The 19,168-nt window shown below is 53.9% G+C and overlaps 2 protein-coding genes across 2 annotated transcripts; one reads left to right on the top strand and one right to left on the bottom strand.

The window, feature by feature from the left end:
• Nucleotides 1–2,498: 2,498 nt before the first annotated feature.
• On the bottom strand, nucleotides 2,499–5,326 carry ENH_00043470 (IBR domain-containing protein, putative; the record flags this gene model as incomplete). The annotated part of the gene is made up of 6 exons (XM_013580869.1): nucleotides 2,499–3,735; nucleotides 4,147–4,209; nucleotides 4,331–4,569; nucleotides 4,776–4,857; nucleotides 4,989–5,092; nucleotides 5,219–5,326. 6 exons carry the CDS (start codon nucleotides 5,324–5,326, stop codon nucleotides 2,499–2,501), a joined length of 1,833 nt encoding a protein of 610 aa, XP_013436323.1.
• A 5,558-nt stretch (nucleotides 5,327–10,884) lies between these two features.
• Nucleotides 10,885–16,458, top strand: ENH_00043480 (hypothetical protein, conserved; the record flags this gene model as incomplete). The annotated part of the gene is made up of 4 exons (XM_013580870.1): nucleotides 10,885–14,058; nucleotides 14,240–15,068; nucleotides 15,187–16,142; nucleotides 16,369–16,458. 4 exons carry the CDS (start codon nucleotides 10,885–10,887, stop codon nucleotides 16,456–16,458), a joined length of 5,049 nt encoding a protein of 1,682 aa, XP_013436324.1.
• Between the last annotated feature and the right edge of the window lie 2,710 nt (nucleotides 16,459–19,168).

A 19,168-nucleotide genomic window follows, 5' to 3' on the forward strand; every position in this document is an offset into this window, starting at 1 on the left:
GTGCGTTTGGCTGGAAGCACCGACTGACAATGCTAGCCGCAGACGCTGGCCTCATTGCACTGCGGCCTACGCCTGATCCACTAAAGACCCTATATATTTTCTTCATTCAGAATTTACAGCCTCTGAGGGTTATTCCTGATCAAATCGCCTTGCTGCGCCTCGGAAATTCTATTCCAGTGCTGTTCCAGTCCAGTTCAGTGGCCCCCGACTGCTGACGACTCGAAGAGCGGCCTGCATTCACTGCTCCCTGTGCTTCTGTTTTCCCCAAATTAATTCAGATAACTACTTTTGTAGCGTTTTTCGCCGAAGTAATGCCGTAAATATTAGGTTTCAAGCGGAAGAATGGCACGCCGGAGCGCACAACTCCACTGGCCCATACTAAGTGTTCTCCACAGCTACTTACTCAGTGTGTCTTCACGTAGACGAGCCCGCTTTCATCTAGCTTGCATTCAGAAAGTATTATGGCGATAATCTGCAACCACTTGGGCAGCCATCGTGCTGTGCCTTGATGCCCGTAACCCCCACTGCCAATCTGACTGTACTTATACAATTGCCCGCTCTTCCCCAGAGCGCGCACAACTGTGAATACCATTGACTACCCACGAATACTCACTGTGAGTGCCTGCATGTCTTACTTATTTAGTGGTACCGTTACTTGTTATACAAGCAGGAGGATACTCGACATCCTTGACTATAGATCCTCCGCCTCAGGGAAGCAGCTGGGTGCGGCCCTCTGTAGCCAAATTGTTGTCGCCTCAAAAATACTCTTCTCACGTATCACTGAGTCTGGTGTCGGTTGCCATGTCATTCATGAAGAGAAAATAAGAGTTTGTGGCAACGGACTGCCTGATTGTGAGCAGGCGCACAGGCCCTCCTCAATCGCACTGTGCCTGGCACAGGGAACGGGCAACATGCCGTGAAGGCGTTAACACTTGGCAAACGCGAGGAGAATTTTCATTCTTGTTTGTTCCCAGGCGCTTTCCAGGCGGTCCTATAAGCGACCTGATCGCACCTGTTGAGTCTCCAGAACACCTGCATGGTCGAGGTACCAGCTCCGCAACTCCTCTCAGTGGAGTTGCGGAGCTGGTACCTCGACCAAGAGCCAAGGAGAAAAGGCCGGACTCTACGATGCAGACGGACATAAAGCGTCTGCACAAGTCACCATCTGGTCAACTTACAAACAGGATGCAACCTTCTGAAAAGGGAAGCGATGCTGTCCTGCGGGTCGTGGATCGGTTGAGCATGCTGGTCCATTAGATCCCCAGACTTGCGGATGCTTGAGTCCCAAGCCGCTGTTCGCTAACAGGCTGGCTGTGATGTCCGCAGCACCAGAACACCACATCTACTGTCCCTTGCTTGAGTGTGAGTCAGCCTCGGACCCCGTCCCTCGGTTATCTTCAGCTCGGTCCGGCTCGCCAGGCTGGTGCCAGCACTTGCAGAGATGCTCTCTGCGAACTACATATGGGGGTCTCTGGCACAGCTCGAGTACGAGGCAATTAAGACAGCTGCGTTTCGTCCCCCTATATCTGCAGAGCTACGCTAATGAAGGATGTTTCACCCTGTGTTGCCTTCTCTGTTTGTGCCCTCATCTAATGCAGGCTCAGGCAGACTTATCGTGCTCGTCCACAGTACTCCAATGATTGGACACTCTTCCAAAGGGGCAATTCGCTTCTTCTGACGTCAGTAAAGTGTGCAAGTTTCCATAAAAAACGGACTTTTGGGTATGAAACTCTGGGACTAGTGGTCTAGGATCATTCTGGTCGTTGGTGCTAGAAGCGGCGCAGGTGTCCAAAAACCCCGTGCATGCTATTCGGTTAGCATTGCTCGCCACAGGTGGCAATGGATTGAAAGATTGCTTCAAAGCATTCAAAGCAAGCCTGCGAGCTGCGATGGCGAAACTAGCATTTGCGCATGAGTTGCGCCTGCCACTCAATCCCCAAACTTACAGGCTGCACTCCGATATTAACCCTCGCGAGCCGGCGAATCACTTGAGGAGAAAATCCTTGCTCCCGCGACTCCTGGGCGTTAGTTCTTCTCTTCAAGCGAGTACAAGTGGCGCGTTGCTCATTTTGATGCAAGAAAGTGTTGTGCAGTTGGCAGTAAAGTACCCTCCGTGCTCCTCCAAAACGCTCTCAGAGAGGCTACCTTGGACCGAGAATTAACGCTGATTCGTCTAGCAGAGCTCTGCGCTCTTGCTTTTTTTACACCTTTCGCTAAAGCATCCCACACCTTTGGCTAAAGTGTCCCACTACTTGATGCGTACGAGGGAGCAAAATGCACAACTTGGTTGGCACTCACTAGAATGGGAAACCTGCAGCTACCAAAACTCCAGCACGATGGTTCAACAGTGACACAACACTATACAGCTTCAATCCGCCATTTGATTGGCTGATGCAGCGACAAACTGACGGAAGTCCATGCAGCTACTTTCCGTCCTAGAAAAAGGGGCATCACCGCTGCAGCCCTGTCTTTAACGCCGTGGGCTGTTGCTTTTTGCCTCAGCCTGTTTCTCTCTCGTTGACGTGCACTGCGTGTGCCACAAATTCGTCTTCGAAAACATCGCAAATTTTTGCGAAGAATCCTCGGACGATTGCAGTTAGGTCGAGCAACTGCATCTTGAATGTGATGAGATCGGCAGGATCCCTGTCAACATACGCCTTGGGCTCAAAGGTTTCTAGCTTTTCCTGCAGCAAATCGAGGCTACGTTCGAGTTGCCCTTGATGGAACTCAAAGAGGTGTTTCTGTCGACTCTCTGGAAATTCAGCAAAAAACGCAAATGCGTACGACCACTTCAGCATTCGCCGACACTCGACTACCTGCAGCCACCCCTTCTCCAAGAAGTCCCAATCGAAATCTTCTCCAAACCCTAACGAATATCTGGCGTCTCTGTTGCGAGACTTTGTCATGCCACCTCGCTCCCCTGGCCTGCTCGGGCTGCTGCTTTCCGATGCACAGCTATGGGGTGCTTTGTCCCCCTTGCTATCTGCTGCTGGCTGCACTGCAGCACATGTTGGGGATAGCCCTGCGGCAGCGGCAGCTACTTCCCGACACCTTTTTAGTTGGCTTAACTGCATGCGCGCAGCCACTTGTTGCCCATGGTTGTGTGCTCTGTATCGTTCAAAAAAATGCGCATACCGCTCAAGCGAGTGTTGCGCGTCCCCACTGCCGCTGCCCTCCTTAGCTTCCCCACCGCGTTGCTCATACACATTGCAGCGGTAAAAACTCCGGGTCGAATGCTGCTTCCAGTCGCCAAGACAGAGCCAGCAGAATTCGTGCTGGCAGTAGCACCGCATGTGCATACATCCCTTATCTTTTTGGATGGGACGGCGGCACTTGGGACATGGCTGTGTATTGCAAGATATCCATGTCACGCTATCAGCCTCTCGCACGTTCTTCCGCCTCCATGCTGCGATGACGCGACAAGAAATCGGACGGTGTGGCTCTTCCCCACACATTACGCAGAATCGAGCGCCGCAGCTACAGGTTACATCTGCGACGAGTGCCACTTCGGCTGCTGAGAAGTTGCAGAAGGAGTCACTATCCGAGCAGCTTACTCCTGCTGGAACGAGCTCCACCGCTTGCTGGCACATTGGAGATGGACACCACGCCACAGCGAGATGCTTCCCAACAAACTGCTCACGAGCGAACATGCGCAATCGAGCGACCGCTGACGGGCCCCGAAATCGGTTCCACACATCCATTGTTACAAGCTCCAAGCAACCAGGAAAAGGGCACCTACATAGCAACGAACACAAGCACTTCTATGCACCGTGGCAAAACCTATTTGCGACCTGCATAATTTATGGAACACGTGATACATTAGCTGGTCATCTGAACGGTTAGCTACTCTCGAATCCTGGAAAGTCCCAGCAGATTACAACAGCTCGATGATTCTCGCTCTCCGCGCAAACGCACACGCGCGAAAAATACATTTCTAGTTTGTGGCACAAGCGGTGTATGAGTCCTTGTGAACCGACTTCGAGACAAAAGTGGTCGCGTGCAGCGGGGGCATCTACAACTTGACGGAAAGCCAACCAAAAATGTTAACGTTTAAAACGATTTTCAGTGCTCATTTGCTCCGCACGCGAATCCTCTGAAAGGAAATCAGCCCCGAAAAATTGCCTGACCGATTCCCATTCTGCTCACCGAGCATCCAGGGCGCGTTGCGGGCCTTCTGTGACCAAGGCGTCTAAATAGCCTATCCACGCGCTGCAGCATTACACGCAGCTCACCGCAGCAACTCAAAACGTTTCGTTCGTCACAGGTTTCACTTAAGGACTGGTTGTTTACACATGTGCACGGCCAAGGTATCGGTTTTTCCAATGCTCACGCATTCGAGTATCGATGGCTGCATTTGAGGGCAAACGTTTCAGTCAGCGGGACGACACATGCAGTGACGGGGCATTCAAACATGTCACCAGCCTCCTCCTTCTTTGAAACGTCCACGGAAGTGCAAGGCGTCTTCAGCGAGCTGTCCGATGCTTCGGGCTCCGCTGGGGCAGATTCACACTCCGCCGCACCAGGTGCGTCTTCCCTGTCCTGCTCGAGAACGACCGGTGGAAGTCTGCCCTGCAAAATCCAACACATCCACACATCATCCTGCTGCACAACTGGAAAAAAGTGGAGAAAGAGACAAGAGGATGTGACACAAACGTTATGTCCAGCATACAGTCACTTCCCAGGAACGAGCTCTCCGCTCCTCCCACACAAGCCCTGTCACCTTACAGCTTACGCCTCAACTTACAGTCACACTTGAGTCGATGTATGAAGCCTACCTTCCGCAAGACTGCAGCGCTGTCGTTGAACCATTCCTGAATCAAGGCATCGCTTCTCCAGTCGAACTTGCGCAACAAAATTCTGCAAGCAGCAAATCACGTCAAAGCTCAAGGCCAAAAAATGCAAACAAAGATCGAGTCTATGGAGAAGGGAGAAGCGCGATTTAATCTGCGCAAACCATTCTCCATAGCCCTGCACTCCAGGAAGCTCACCCCACGAACGCTTCGTTCAAACCCATGAGTGCTGCGGTCTCGCGAATGAGTTCATCGATTCGTCGGTCCAGCGACTCCGGTGAATGATATCGAGGGATCAAGCCCTGAAAATAGTGGTAGATTCCTCAATATACGTACATTGTTGCTCTACCACGGCCATGTGCACATAACGAAGCAGTCTGCAATGAGTGAGTGGTCTAGCCTGTTAAAGACTCATGAATTCTGCATACCTTTGACTGAGGAGAAGCAATTGCGCTCTCCATGAGTTCATCGTCATCGTAAATGAACTCATCGAGCTCACAGCCCTCAGCGCACACACCATCCGACTCCACCTCCATGTTCTCCGCGTATTGCTTTTAGTGCGTGGTGTCGATGCCAAGCAACGCCGCTCAGTCCCTTAGCCAAACAGGAAGTGACCCGGCTGGGCACTACCATGCGGCTCGCTGGGGTAAAACGATGGAAACACGATAATCAACTGCGCCGGGCTTGTACACTCCGGTGACGGCCTCGAGCGTCTGAGCGGTGTCTTAAGGCATTCGAGATAGCTCAGCGATTCGCTGTGTCAACATCATGCGAATGGGGCTCCGCAGCAAAGCTGAGAAGCTACGGGGTGGACTATCGCCACGTTGTCCATCCCGCAGACAACTGCGTTCCACCCTAGCCCAACGTGTCTCAGTGCTCCTCACTGGAAGCAATCAGAATGAAGCTCGGCCTCAGTCTTGTAAAAAAAGAAGCTGAAACATCCTTTGCTCCTAAACGCGTTGTTGGTCAGTTTACAACGTCGCTGGAAGCCCCGTGGTGCAGCGTCCACGGGCTATCGCGGCATCAGCCGTGAAAGAAAAACATCTGTATTCAGCATTTTTTCTATATCAGCCTTATTAAACCAATTCGCTTAGTCTCTGTGAATGTGCAAACGACTAATGACGGGCTTGCGCTATATCGAGCGTAGTTCGTGTCTCAAACGCATACGGCGGAATAGGGGTTGCGTTTGCAGAATTTGTCGAGCCCTAATGGCATTTTTGACGCCAGTATCAAGCGACCAGACGCCGATTGCATTCAAACAATATATCGCGCTATTCAGCCCACAACTTATGGGGAACCAACTAGCGGGGGCCGTGTGTCGTGCGCGTGTAGAGCTTCTGAAGGTTCTGTTATTCTACCAATCCATCACTGTGGAATGGATGCCTCTGTAGGAAATTTTTGATGCTTTTTTTCCGTGATACTAGGCCCTAACAGATTTCCCAGATTTCTCCAGCGGGCCGTGCACGCCAGTAGATGTAACACTGCTGGTTACTGAAAATTAGAACAAGTTTTGATGGAAACTTGTTCTATTTTATATGGAAAGATAATCCTTCCGTGACCACCGTTCCGGTTGTATTGAATGCGACGTCCAATGCGACAAATGATAGGTGGTTTGGGGCCGTATAAGAGACAACGCGATGAGGTGCTGAGCCGCACTCGAAAGCATCTGCCTTAACAGGGAAAGCAGCCACTTCCGCCTGTGACACATTTCAGTGCAGTAATTGAGCATTATTTCTCCTCAGAGCGTAGCGTCGATGCTCTGACAGCAGTAGAGGCCCTTGCCTTGAGGGATTAGCCCGCCGGATTTCTGCACTCTCTGGTGGTTAACTTAACCGTATCATTGCCCCATTCACTAGTTCCTTGAAAGTAGTTTCTGGTCAATCTTAGTTGAGAAAACAAGGCCAGCTCGGACTCGTAGTGGATTCCTTTATTCATGAAATTGTTGGCCCTCTTTGGCGTAGTCGTGGCCGCAATGCGAGTGAGAAAATGCGCAGTGTTTTTCTGTCATCAATTCTTGTTTTCCACTATACTGCCGTCTAGGTAGATTTAGAGCTTATGGAGATAGAGCAGCACGCTTTCTAGCAAGCACTCCCTGGCCTCTAGTGCTATTTTATTGTTCTCGGGGGTGGCATTGCCCGAAAGTGGCCTAAGGCCTCAATTGCTTGAAAGTAATTTGGGCAAGCAGACTGATATTCTTTGAAAAACTACGGCGAAGTTGCTTCCCTATAACTGTTTCTTCCTCCCTGAGTGACTTGGCCCGGTTTCTCAAAGAGCGCTTGATGTGCTCCATTTCTGGCTCCAGGGGAAGCTCGCACAATTCATACCCCACGTTCGTCGATTCGAAGTTTTGATTATTTTGGTTTGAGGAGCCAAAGTAATTCTGCGTTATTATCCTACAGGAAGATACTTGACTGCCCTCAGCCTGAACATGCCAGCTACATGTTCAGCTGCTGTGTATCCTTATCATTTTGTGTTGGGAACTAAGGCAAATAGAGGCATATTTGTGGTGGTAGACCTGTTTTGTCTTACTGCGCAATTACAGAGTGGGGAAAGCTGCTGCCCTGGAGTAAGGGCGTAGGTTAGATAGCAGTTCATAACCTGTTTGGTTGTAGTCCTGCAGGGAAGAGAGCAGAGAGGGCCATTCCTTATTTCCACCTTGTGACTTACTTCGGGTAGAGCAACGTTTTGGATAGAACATGCACGGAAGCTAACTTTGGCACTGCTGCGGTTGTTTTTGTAGGACCCGATTCTCAATGTCATTCGAGACTTCTTAAGCTTTAGTCATGCTCCTCTGATCGCTGCGTGCGTATACTTCGTGATAATTTAAAGCCTAAAAAGGGCTTTGGGTTATTCGCAAGTGTTTTATAACAAGGTTGGAAGAGACTGGCGCAGTTTCTGTACATGTTTCCGTCAGTGTGCATTGACTTTGCCACCTGATAGGAGTTGCATCACGAGCAAACGCCTCCACTGGAGCCAAGCGAGCCCTGATGGCTCTACTGTAATCCCTAAAATCATAAATTCCATATGTGAAGTTCTCCACACAGAGGTTTTGCAGTAGAAATAATGCAATTCCATTGGTTCTTCGGCAGGAGCAACTCACCGTCTTGCCTTTACTGAATTTCGTGTCACTTGACTTTGCAGGAATTTGAGCCGTCAAAGCGTCTGCACATACAGGAAATGCGCCCTCTTAATTCGCCACTCTGTCTTCCAAAGAGGGGCTAGGTAATTAGGATTGCATGTAATCGGAATAAGCGTTGTTCGCTTCTTGAAGGGAGTCGCCTGCATTGCGACAGTGTGGGACACGCAGCTCGCGCACTTGCTGCCTTATTGCTGCGTCTTCGAGCTTAACAAATTTCCAATCGGCGCAATAAATAATGAGCAGTTGTAGCCTACTATCCCTTCGTAAGAGATTGTTGCTCAGTACTCTCTTTCGGTTCAGAGGCGTGTGGAGGATGTCGCTCAAAACTGAAAGCTTACAGAGTACTTTGGGATGATGCAAGACCATATGCTGCAGTTTTTGCCCCTCACTCCTACGCGTTTGCCAGAAAGAATTCGAGAGCAATGGTCGGTGCCTGTATGGCAGTTTCCATCGCGTTTTTGGGAATAAGGAGAAAATAAGGACAGCTGGCCTCAAGTCACACGCCAGAACATCCAAGTACACATACTCCATGCTTTCAAGTGCCGCAATTTTGGCAATGCTCTTAGGACAGATCAGTTCTGCTTTTCACATGTTCATTCGGATCGGCGGATCGTAGCATTTTTCGTTAGAAGTAAAGGAAACTAGTGTAATAACTGTCACTGTTAGTTTGTAGCTGGGCTATTTATTCAGCAGTGACTGCAGCTCACACCGAGCTCTGCTACTTGTGAATACTACGCCACTGGACAACCCGTGCATCCAAGCTGTCTTCAGCATTGTGACGGCCGTGTCAATACTTGTGTTGTGCAGCTGCTCTCGTTGGCTCAGGAGGAAGAGGTGCAATGAAGAAAATCTGAACCAAAGTTGCAGGCGATAAAGTAACTACTCTAGCTCAACGTTTGTTAGAGCAAAGCTTCCGGCATCATCAGGCTTTTGGCTTTACGTGCCTTGCTGTGGCATGCCACAGTGAGCTAACCCAAAGGAGCCAGCATGCACACTGCGACGGCTTTTAAAAGAAGTGACTCCAAATATGACCGAGAAGATACCAGCAAAATTGTCCAATAGGCAGAAACATGCACTGCAGCCGTTGCTAGCTCCTACAGATTCTTAAAGGCGGTGTCAAGCTGCGCCGACATAACTTAGCCCGCATGTATCAAAAGCTAGGCTTGCCCTGCTCAGGAGTTCAAGCAAACAACAAACTAGGGAGTAGATAACTGCAGCATTTCAGTGTCAGTTATGCGATGGTTCCCACGCGACGCGAAACAGCACTGGTGCATGCCAGTGTCACGGTGTGAGGGTCACCAGTTCACATCCGTCTTCCGTCGTTTGTATCTTACGCTGTTTCTTCAGTGTATACGTAATATACAAGTGCAGCTTTGAAAACAGAGTTCAACGAGGCTTAAGATTCCTTTCCGTGCTTCATGTATTGAACAGGCGCAGCAAGAACACCGGTGTCTAGCAACAGCGACGGCAGCGCCATCACGGAGAGCTTATTTGCTTACAGAACATCATGCAAATTCGTCACAAGGAAACTGAGTCTCAAACAAGCAACTCTGGCTGGCTCTGGTGGCTCCCTTTCTCTGTGTGTGGGCGTCGTGGGAACTGATGCTGCTGCAGAGCACGATTTGCCAGGAGGCTTCATTAAGCCTGCGAATTGACCGGAAGAGCCAGCAGCAACGGGGAAACACTTATTAACAATAAGAAAGGCTTAACTACACGCAGAGGCCGCCGCAGCAGGACATTTGTAGCCTTTCCGTCAGGGCTCATGGCTCACCGAAAGGCTGCAGTTGTTCAGATGATGCAGAAGTGTATTCACCTGCGAAAGAAGCTGCCGCTACGGCGAGAATCTGCGTGACTTGTTGCAAATATTTACAAGATTTATCTATGAGGGAAACTGCCTGGAAAGGACGCTGCAAAGTTACTCCCAGACAGTCCATGAGACTCAGGATTAACACACGACGCCAGAATCCTAGGCGCCATTGGGCGAATGCAGCTGTTGGGCCGCCCCCAGAAAAGACTCAAGCCAAGCCCGAACTATTCACTTTCTAATCATAAAAATAGAAGAGATAAAGGGGCCTGAAACGCCTTCCAAGAAAAGAACAACTTCGAGCTGGTCCCCTGAGTAGCGTGGGCTCACGGCAGCAGCAGTCAACCCAGGGGGTTGCGGTCAGCTGCGAGCGTTCTGCTGGTAGGCTGTCATTTTGAGTGTTGTTTTGCTCTATTTTTACTTCTTAAATGCATTTATTCGACATCGGAAGGCAGCAGAGCTCAACGAGCATACATTCGGGCAAATAAACACCCTCGCCACCGCGCGGGGCGCCTGGGTGGCTGCACCAACTGCTCTGTGCTGGGCTGCAGCAGCAGTAGCAGCAGCAGCACAAAGGGGAGCAAAAACCTAAAAAAGTGATACCGGAAAAGGCTGCTGTTTGAAAGGGAACTCTAACGGAATATCATGAGAAGGCCACAGGGACTCGACGCGCTCCCCCAGGCCCCAACGAGCAGCACCAGCAGCAACACCACTGTCTCAGTTTGCAGCAGCAGCAGCAGCCGACCCGCCGCTGCCCCCGCCGCTGCAGCTCCCTCTTCTTCTTTCCAAAAAAAGAGCCTCTCTTAATATTTTGTCTGTGGGGCCCCCATGGGTCGGGGGTGGCTGCGAACGAGCGGCGCAAGCACCGCAGTCGTGTCTTTTCCCCTCCCGCTGCTGCTGCTCATTTCCCGGGGCTTTTCTTTTCCTGGGCTATCCCCCCAGTCTGCGCGTTGTGTGCAGCTCCAGGGCCTTCCATGTACCCTGCCTGCTGCTCTCTTCCGCAGCAAACCCTAGTTTTCGGGGGGCCCCCACCATCTCGGGGGGCCTCTTAGTCGAGCCCAGCAGGGGGGGCCCCCTGCTATGGGCTGGGCTGCTGGGGCCTCACGTCGAGGCCGCGGGGAGCCCCTGCCTGCGAACCATTATGCTGCAACATGCACGTTATTTCGGGAGCGCAGGCTGACCCTCAGCAGCAGCAGCAGCAGCAGCAGCTGAAGGCAGACACGCGGGAGCCTACGGCGGGCCCGCTGCAGGAGCCTCATGCGGCTGCCAGGCCTCAGGCGCAGCAGCTGCAGCAGCAGCTGCTGCAGCAGCTCCTGCTGCAGCTGACTGCGGACCAGCAGCAGCAGCAACCGCCGCCAGATCACCACGGCATCCTTCAGAATGCGGGCGCCGCCCAACAGCACCTGCAGCAGCAAATGCAGCAGCAGCTGCAGCAGCAGCAGCTCCAGCAGCAACTGCAGCAGCTGCAGCAGCAGCGCCAGCAAACGCCACTGCAGCAGCCGCAGCAGCTTCAGACTCCACAGCAAAAGCCAAGCTTGTCTGGGGAAACCCTCCTGCAGCTTCACCGGCTGCTTGGGGCCCCCTCGCCGCAGGCTGCTGCTGCTCCCGGCGCTGCGCAGCAGCAAGTTCTGCCGCAGCAGCTGCAGCAGCAGCGGCACACGCAGCAGCAGCGACAGCTAGCAGCAGAAGAAGACCCGGCTCTGCAGCTCTTTCTTGATGCTGCAGCAGCAGGCTGCAGCAACCAGCCCCCAGGTGGGGCCCCCAGGGTGCTGCAGCACCAAGAGCCCATAGCGCTGCTGCGGCAGCGTTTGCAGCAGCTGGAGCGAATGAAACAAACGAATGAGCGGCAGCAGCAGCAGCAGTTGCTGCTTCAGCAGCAGCAGCAGCAGCAGCAACAACAGCAGCAGCAGCTGCACCAGCAGCAACGCCCCCTTCTACAGCGTGAGGGCGAAGCGGTGCAGCACCTTTTGGACTGCATCCAGGTGCTGCGGCATCAGCAGCAAATGTTGCTGCCGCTTCGGACTGCAGAAACGCCTGCTGCTGCTGCTGCTGCTGCTGCTGCGCCTCCCGCAGCAACAAACGGAGAAAAGGCTCCGCAGTCTCTGCAGCAGCGTCTCGTCAACTTCTTGTCGCAGCAGCAGCGGCAGCAAGGACGGCTGCTGCAAATACTGTCGCAGCAGCGCCAACAGGAAGGCGGCGCCGCTGATGTTCCGCAGCAGCAACAGCAGCAGCAGCAGCAACAGCAACAGCAGCAGCAGCAACAACAGCAGGGAGATTCCTTGCGGCAGCAGAGGGCAAAGCTGCTGAGTCGCATCGTGAAGTTGCTGCAGCAGCAGCAACAGCAGCAGCCGTGCACCTTGGTGGACAACGACGACACCCGTCGCCGTCAGCAGCAGCAGCAGCAGCAGCACCTGCCTGGGGATGCTGCTGCTGCTGCTGCTGCTGCTGCTGCCGGGTCTCAGCGGGGCCTCTCGGGGCCCCGGCGAGTCGATGTGGGGCCCGCGGGACAAGACCAAGGAGGCCTTGAGGAGCCGTCTCCTCTAGAAGGGGAGGACACGGTGGCCGCAGCAGCAGCAGCAGCAGCAGCAGCTTCTGCTGCTGCTGCCGCTCTGCAGCCCGATGAGCAGCAGGACGCGGCTGCTGCTGCACTGACACGCGATGCGCTGGCGCGCCTGAAGCCGCTGCTGCAGGCCGCGTTTAAGCTGCCGCATTTCCCCGTGAAGTACGCAGCAGCAGCACCAGAAGCAGCAGCAGCAGCAGCAGCAGCAAGTGGCGGAGAGGATAAGGCTGCAGACGCAGCAGCGAGCCCCCTGGCCCCTTCGCTTGCTGCTTGTCTCTTGGCTGCGGGAGAGGAGACAGGCAGCAGCAGCAGCAGCAGCAGCAGCAGCAGCGTGGGTCTGGGGGTCAATGAGTGGCAAAGAGACAATTCATTTCTCTTTTGTGAACTCTCTAGACTCATCCGAGCTGCTGCTGCGCTGCCCTCGGAGCCGCTGCTGGAGTCCCTTCTCAGAGTAGACTCCCAGCAGCAGCAGCAGCAGCAGCAGCAGCAGCAGCAACAGCGGCAGCCGCAGAGCGTCAAGCAATGCGGGGAGCCCCGTGCTGCTGCTGCTGAAGCTGCGCATTCAGTTGCTGCTGCTGCTGCTGCTGACGCAGCGCAGCAAGAACGAGCGGAAGAAGCAGCTGCTGCTGGCAGCAAAAGCGCCGCAGCAGCTCCTGGCTGCAGCGCTGAAGCTGCGCAGCAAGGAGCAGCAGCAGCTGCTGCAGACGAAGCTGCAACAGCAGCAGCAGCAGCAGCATCTGGCGCTGAGCCTCCCTCAGTAGCAACTACTGCTACGGAAACTACTGCTGAAACTGCTGCTGCCGAAACTGCTGCCTCAGCTGGCGCTGCGCCTGCTGCAGCAGCAACTGCTGCTGCTGCAGATGCTGCGACAGCTGGCGCTGAGCCCGCAGCAGCTGCTGCTGAAACTGCTGCGGCAGCTGGCGCTGAGCTTGCAGCAGCAACAGCTGCCGCCGGTGAAACTGCTGAAGCTGCTGGCGCAGAGTCCGCCGCAGCAGCTGCAGCAGCAGCAGCTGAAACTGCTGCAGCAGCTGAAACTGCTGCAGCAGCTGAAACTGCTGCAGCAGCTGAAACTGCTGCAGCAGCTGGCACTGAGCCCGTCGCAGCAGCAGCAGCTGCTGGTGCCCCAGAGGATGCTGGCGCTTCCGTTGCAGCTGCAGGGGATTGTGCCGCGCCTTTTGAAGCAGCTGCAGCTTCTGCAGCTGGAGATGAAACGGAGCCACTTGCTGCAGCAGCAGAAGCAGCAGCTGCTGCTGCTGCTGCAGTTCCTGTCCCTCGAGATATGGAGGGCCCTCTGGGCCACAAAGACAAAACTGGCAGCGACAGCAGGGAGGCCCTTGAGAATGCAGGCCCCACGACAGAGGACACCTCGCCGAAGCAGCAGCAAGAGGTGCAGCAGCAGCAGCAGCAAGAGGTGCAGCAGCAGCAGCAGCAGCAAGAGGTGCAGAAGCAGCAGCAGCAGCACGAGGTGCAGCAGCGGCAGCAAGACGACCTGCGGCCGCGGCACCAGCGGCCGTTGTGTCCATCGGCCTTGGACGCAGCAGCAGCAGCAGCAAGCGAGGGGTTGGCAGCAGTGGCTGCAGACGCAGCAGGAGGGAAGGAAGCAGCAGCAGCAAATGGAACAGCAGCAGCAGCAGCAGACTTTGCAGCAGAGCTGAGGAAAGAACTGCTTGAAAAGGAGGCCCTCACGGAGGAGACAACAGGAGGACTTAACATTCGCCGTCTCCCTATGGAGTTTTCCCTCAGCCTGTCTGCTGTTTGTGCCAAGGTGAGTGTTTGCTGCTGCTGCTGCTGCTGCTGCTGCTGCTGCTGTTGCTGCTGCTGCGTGCCGCTGCTTCTCCCGGCTGTTTACATTGTGGTGGATGGTTAGCTGCAAGAGAGGGCTGCGGGTGCTGGACTTTCCTATCAGCTGCTGCTGCTGCTGCTGCTGCTGCTGCTGCTTTCTTCAGGCGCTGCAACAATGCGAGGCTGCGCAGCTGCTGCTGCCGCCGCCCGTGCAGTGCTGTTGGGATCGGATCCACTCCGTGTGCCAGCCGCACTGGCAGCAGCAAGTAGAGTGTGAGGCTGCAGCAGCAGCGGCTGCAGCTGCAGCAGGCGCAGCTGCTGCGCAGTCAGCAGCAGACGCTGCTTCCGGCTCAGCAGCCAGCGCAGCAGCAGCAGCAGCAGCAGCAGCGCCCGGGGACGCGACTGAGAAGAAGCCTTTTTGCATCATCTGCCGGGTGCTGCAGCAGCAGGCTTCGGGTCACACCTCGCCCAACAGCAGCAGCAGCAGCGCAGCAGCAGCGGGGCCCCTGCAGGAAGCCTTCGACTTGCTGCGGCAGCGACACAGACATGTCTTCCTCTATCCACAAAGGGCCCCCCAACCCCTTTTAGAAACTTACTTGCAAGGACTTGAACTAAAACGGAGAACAGGGGGGGGTTCTGCTGCGCTGGGCGCAGCAGCAGCGCCGCAGAAAAGGGGGCGGGACGCGCAGCAACTTGCTGACGAGCGGCAGCAGCAGCAGCAGCAGCAGCAGCAGCAGCAGCTGGAGCAGCGGTGGAAAAGACAAATGTGCCTCGCCAAGGACAAAGGCGCATTCGACGTGCAGTGGAAAGACACTGACACCGCCAGCAGCAGCAGCAGCAGCAGCAGCAGCAGCAGCAGCAGCAGCAGCGAGAATTCCCTCGACGAAGGGGCCCTTGGGGTGCCTTCTGAAGAAGCTTTGCTAATTGCTGCTGCAACAGTAGGCAGAGCAGAAAGGGAGAAGCTGGCGCAGCAGTTTCTGCTGCGAATATATGGTGAGCTGCTGCTGGAAGTGATTAGCTGCAGCAGCTAGAGATCAGCTGCAGCAGCTAGATTTGGCGCGGGGTCTTCTGGAAAACACTTTTGCTGCTGCTCTGCTGCTGTTTGCTGCAGGGCTGGAGACGCTGCGAGCTGTTGAAAGCAAAGTGCCCCCCCATTCGGCCATTTCTGTTTCCCCGACGGCGTGGACAGTGCAGCTCGCAGAGGTTGCTGCTGCGGGTGCAGCGCAGCAGCAGCAGCAGCAGCAGCAGCTGCAGCAGCAGCTGCAGCAGCAGCAGGGCGATGAGGAAGTGCAAGGCGAGGCAGCGAAGCAGCAGCAGCTAGATGCTGCTCAGCAGCAGCCGCACCTTGCAAAAAGCAACAGCTTCAGCGACAGCAACAGCACTGCCAGCGGCAGCAGCAACAGCACTAGCAGCAACGGCAGCAGCAGCAGCTTGGCAGCAGAGTCTGCAGCGGCCGAAGCACCCACAAGTCGCTCCTTTTCTATCCAGACCTATGGCTACTATACTGCCTGCTGCCTCGCTTTAGACACGCTGCAGCAGCAGCAGCAGCAGCAGCAGCAGCAGCAGCAGTCTGAGGAGCCAAAATCGCACGACATTGTGCTATTTTCATCTCTTCTAATGCGGCAAAAGCAGTCACTGGAGGACCAGTGGTTTGCTGCTAGTTGGGGGCCCCTGTTGTCAGAGCAGGGGCCCTCCCCCTCGCTTCCCAAAATGTGTACCCGGGACAGCAGCAGCAGCAGCAGCAGCAGCAACAGCAGCAGCAGCAGGGTCATGACGGTGTCTGCGCGCGCAATTAAAGATGTGACTGAAGACTGTCGAGTTTGGGTTCGGCGGCGGCTGCTGCTTCCCATGAGGGAAAGCTGTCAAGACACGGGGGGCCCCTGGGGGGCCCCCCAGGGGGGCCCCCCAGGGGCCCCCGCAGACCCCGAGCTCTGTGCCTATATGAGGCAAAGCGAGGCTGTGGGGATTTACAATAGAAAGATGCAGCTGCTGCAGCTGCAGGGGGCCCCCTGGGCGGACCCAAGAAAAGCTGCTGCAGCACGGCAGCACACAGAAGAGAGGGCAGCTGTGAGTTTTATTTGTTTTATTTTGCTTTTTTCATTTCCCCTTTGGTCCCCTTTTTATTCCTTAGTGTCTTGTGTCTCCTGGGGCTGCCGCTGGCCTGCGCACGGCCAGCTAGCTGCTGCTCTTGCTGCTGCACCAGCTGCTGCTGCTCTTGCTGCTGCACCAGCTGCTGCTGCTCTTGCTGCTGCACCAGCTGCTGCTGCTGTGCTGCGCTGCTGCTGTTATGCAGGCCCCTGGATATGCGCTGCGGCACCGCAGGAGGTGCCCCACCTCCCCGAACTCCGTTGTCATTCGAGGGGCAGTGGGGGAAGACGCGTAGCGCCCGCTGCTGCTGCTGCAGCAGCAGCTGCTGCTGCAGCAGCAGCAGCAGCAGCTGCTGCTGCTGCTGCAGTGGGCTGCCGGTCACCTTTGGCTCTTTTTCATTCTCTGCTGCTCAGAAGCTTCTCTTCTGACTGGCTGCGCATCTGTTTGAAGTGTTCCCTTTTGGGGGCGGATATGATTGACGCCGTTGTTTAATTCTGTCTTCTTTTCAAAAAGGCATTTCTTTGAATTTGCACTGCAAATGGCAGCAGCAACTTAACTGTTACCAGCTGGGCAGCTAGCTAGGCGGCTAGCGAGGCAGCTAGCTTGGCGATAGCCCAGCAGCTAGCTAGGCAGCTAGCCAAGCAGCTAGCCAAGTAGCTAGCTGGGCAGCTAGCTAAGCAGCTGGCTAGGCAGCTAGCCAAGCAGCTAGCTAGGCGCCTTGCTAGCTAGCCAGTGGGGCCAGTAGAGCAGCTTCAACAACGGCACAGCTGTGAGCTCGAGAGGGCAGTGTGTACGTACAGCTGAGCTGCTGCTGCTGCTGCACCTCCAACTCAGTGGCGCTTCTGTCTGCAGTGTACGTACACCGCAGGATGGAGCCCGGTGCGCAGTGGACAGCAGCTGCCTGTTGGCATTAAAAGATGAATTATACTGAGTGCATGTTTGGAAGCTGTTATTAAACATTTAATTTATTAATTTTTGCATAGTTGAGTCAGGGAAACTTTGCATTATCCTATGCTCTAGGTGCTGAAGTCGCGCATGCATGCGCATGCATGCGCATGCGAGCAGCATTTGCATGCAGTGTGGGGCCAGGCAGCTGCAGCACTAGCAGGTGCTGCTGCTGACGCAGAGGCCCCGAAGCGGTTATTATACAGCAGGCGAGGCCTCTGCTGCTGCTGCTGCTGCTGCTGCTGCTGCTGCTTGGCTTACGCCGGCGCGGTTGTGCCTCTGGATGCACAGCTGCTGCGTCCAGCTCCTGGCTGCTCGCAGCTAGCCACAGCTAGCCACAGCTAACTGCAGTTGCAAGCTGTTTTCGAGCTCAGCAGCTGCACTCCAAGCAGCTATTGGGGCCAGCAAAAAGCAACTCGAGAAAGAATAAAGGGTGGAGGGGGCCCCCAGACTTCGCCAAAAGGGGCCCCCCTGATCCCCGCGTTGTGCAGCAGCTCTTGGGAATTCGGAGGCAGGAAATTCAGAAACAACAGGGTCTGCAGTGGCTAGCTACAGCTAGCTAGCTACGGCTAGCTAGGTGCAGCTAGCTGACTACAGCTAGCTAGCTACAGCTAGCCGGCGTACAAGACAGCGCGTTGCAGCGGCTGTAAGTGCGCGTAGCTAGCTGCTGCTCTGCTAGCTAGCCAACCCATCATGAATTCGGAATGCTGCAGCGAGCTTCAGCACCAGTGGCTAGCCATGGCTAGCTGTGCTGCGCGACAGCCACCCCCCCTCAAAACTCACCGAAAACTCACTGCAGCTAGCTATCTGCTGCTAGCTAGCTGCCGCAGCTAGCTGCAGCTAGCCGCAACAGCACTCGCTCTTGCAGCAAATGAGCAGCACACAGAGAAGCAACTAGCATCCGCCTTTCTGGGGGCTGGCCCTTCAACTCCGGAAATATTAATTTTTATTTTTATTTTCATTTTTATTTTTTGCTGCTTTTGCTGCAGCGGGCGTGTCGGTTTGTGTTTGTCTTTTTGGTTCCTCATTTGCCCATTTTGTTTCGAAGTGCATGCAACTTCACTGGCTAGCTTTTCCCTTTTCCATTTCCTCCCCCTTTTTGTTCCTTTAGCCTTTTGTTCTTTTTTCAAAACTAAAATGTGATTTTTCCTTTTTTCGACTTTTCCTTTTTTCGGTGTTCCCTGGGTGAGGTGTACATGATGGGGTGTACATACACCCCATTCACGGCACCCTGGCAACAGCTGCTGCTGCTGCTGCTCCTCAATGCCCAGCGAAGCAGCAGCAGGAGAATGTGCAGCAGCAAGCTGCTGGCCGCGCACTTGCTGCAGCAGCAGGCAGCAGCAAGCAGCAGCAAGCAGCAGCAAGCTGCTGCTCGCTGCTGGCAGCTTGTTTAAAAAGGGAAACAAGACAGCAGCGCTGCAAGGAAGCAGCAGCTTTCCCTGCATCTGCGAGCCTTTGGAAATCCCCGAAAACTTAAAATGAGTCAACAGAATAAAGTGAAATCATTTTCTTTTTGAATGTGCTTGATCTCAAGTGCAGGGTGTACAGACACCGCAGACTCTGGGCTGCGCTGTCGCCTTTTCAAATGTTCCTTTTCGCGCAGTTTTGCAAATCTTTCATTATTTACTTTTATTCAAAATAAGAATGACTTGCTGCAGTTTTGCAAATCTTTCATTATTTATTTTTATTCAAAATGAGAACATGTTGCTGCAGCTAACTGACATCTTTTATTTTAATCTACTTTGGCCCCAATATTTGCATAATGTGTAAAGCATTGCCCCTCACACCAGGGGAATTTATTATTGTTGAATTTTCTGTTTAAGAAAGTAAATAAAAATTAGCAACTTTTGTTTGCTGATGCACCCAAAACGCTCTTCTATGTGCAAATGCGGGGGCCTTATATCTATATATCTTTATATCTATATCTATCTGTATCTATATATCTATAACTATATCTATATCTATATCTATATCTATATATCTATATCTATATCTATATCTATATCTATATCTATATCTATATCTATATCTATATCTATATCTATATCTATATCTATATC

The sequence above is a fragment of the Eimeria necatrix genome, genomic scaffold, assembly GCF_000499385.1.
Source record: "Eimeria necatrix Houghton genomic scaffold, Enh_scaff323, whole genome shotgun sequence".
NCBI lineage: Eukaryota > Apicomplexa > Conoidasida > Eucoccidiorida > Eimeriidae > Eimeria > Eimeria necatrix.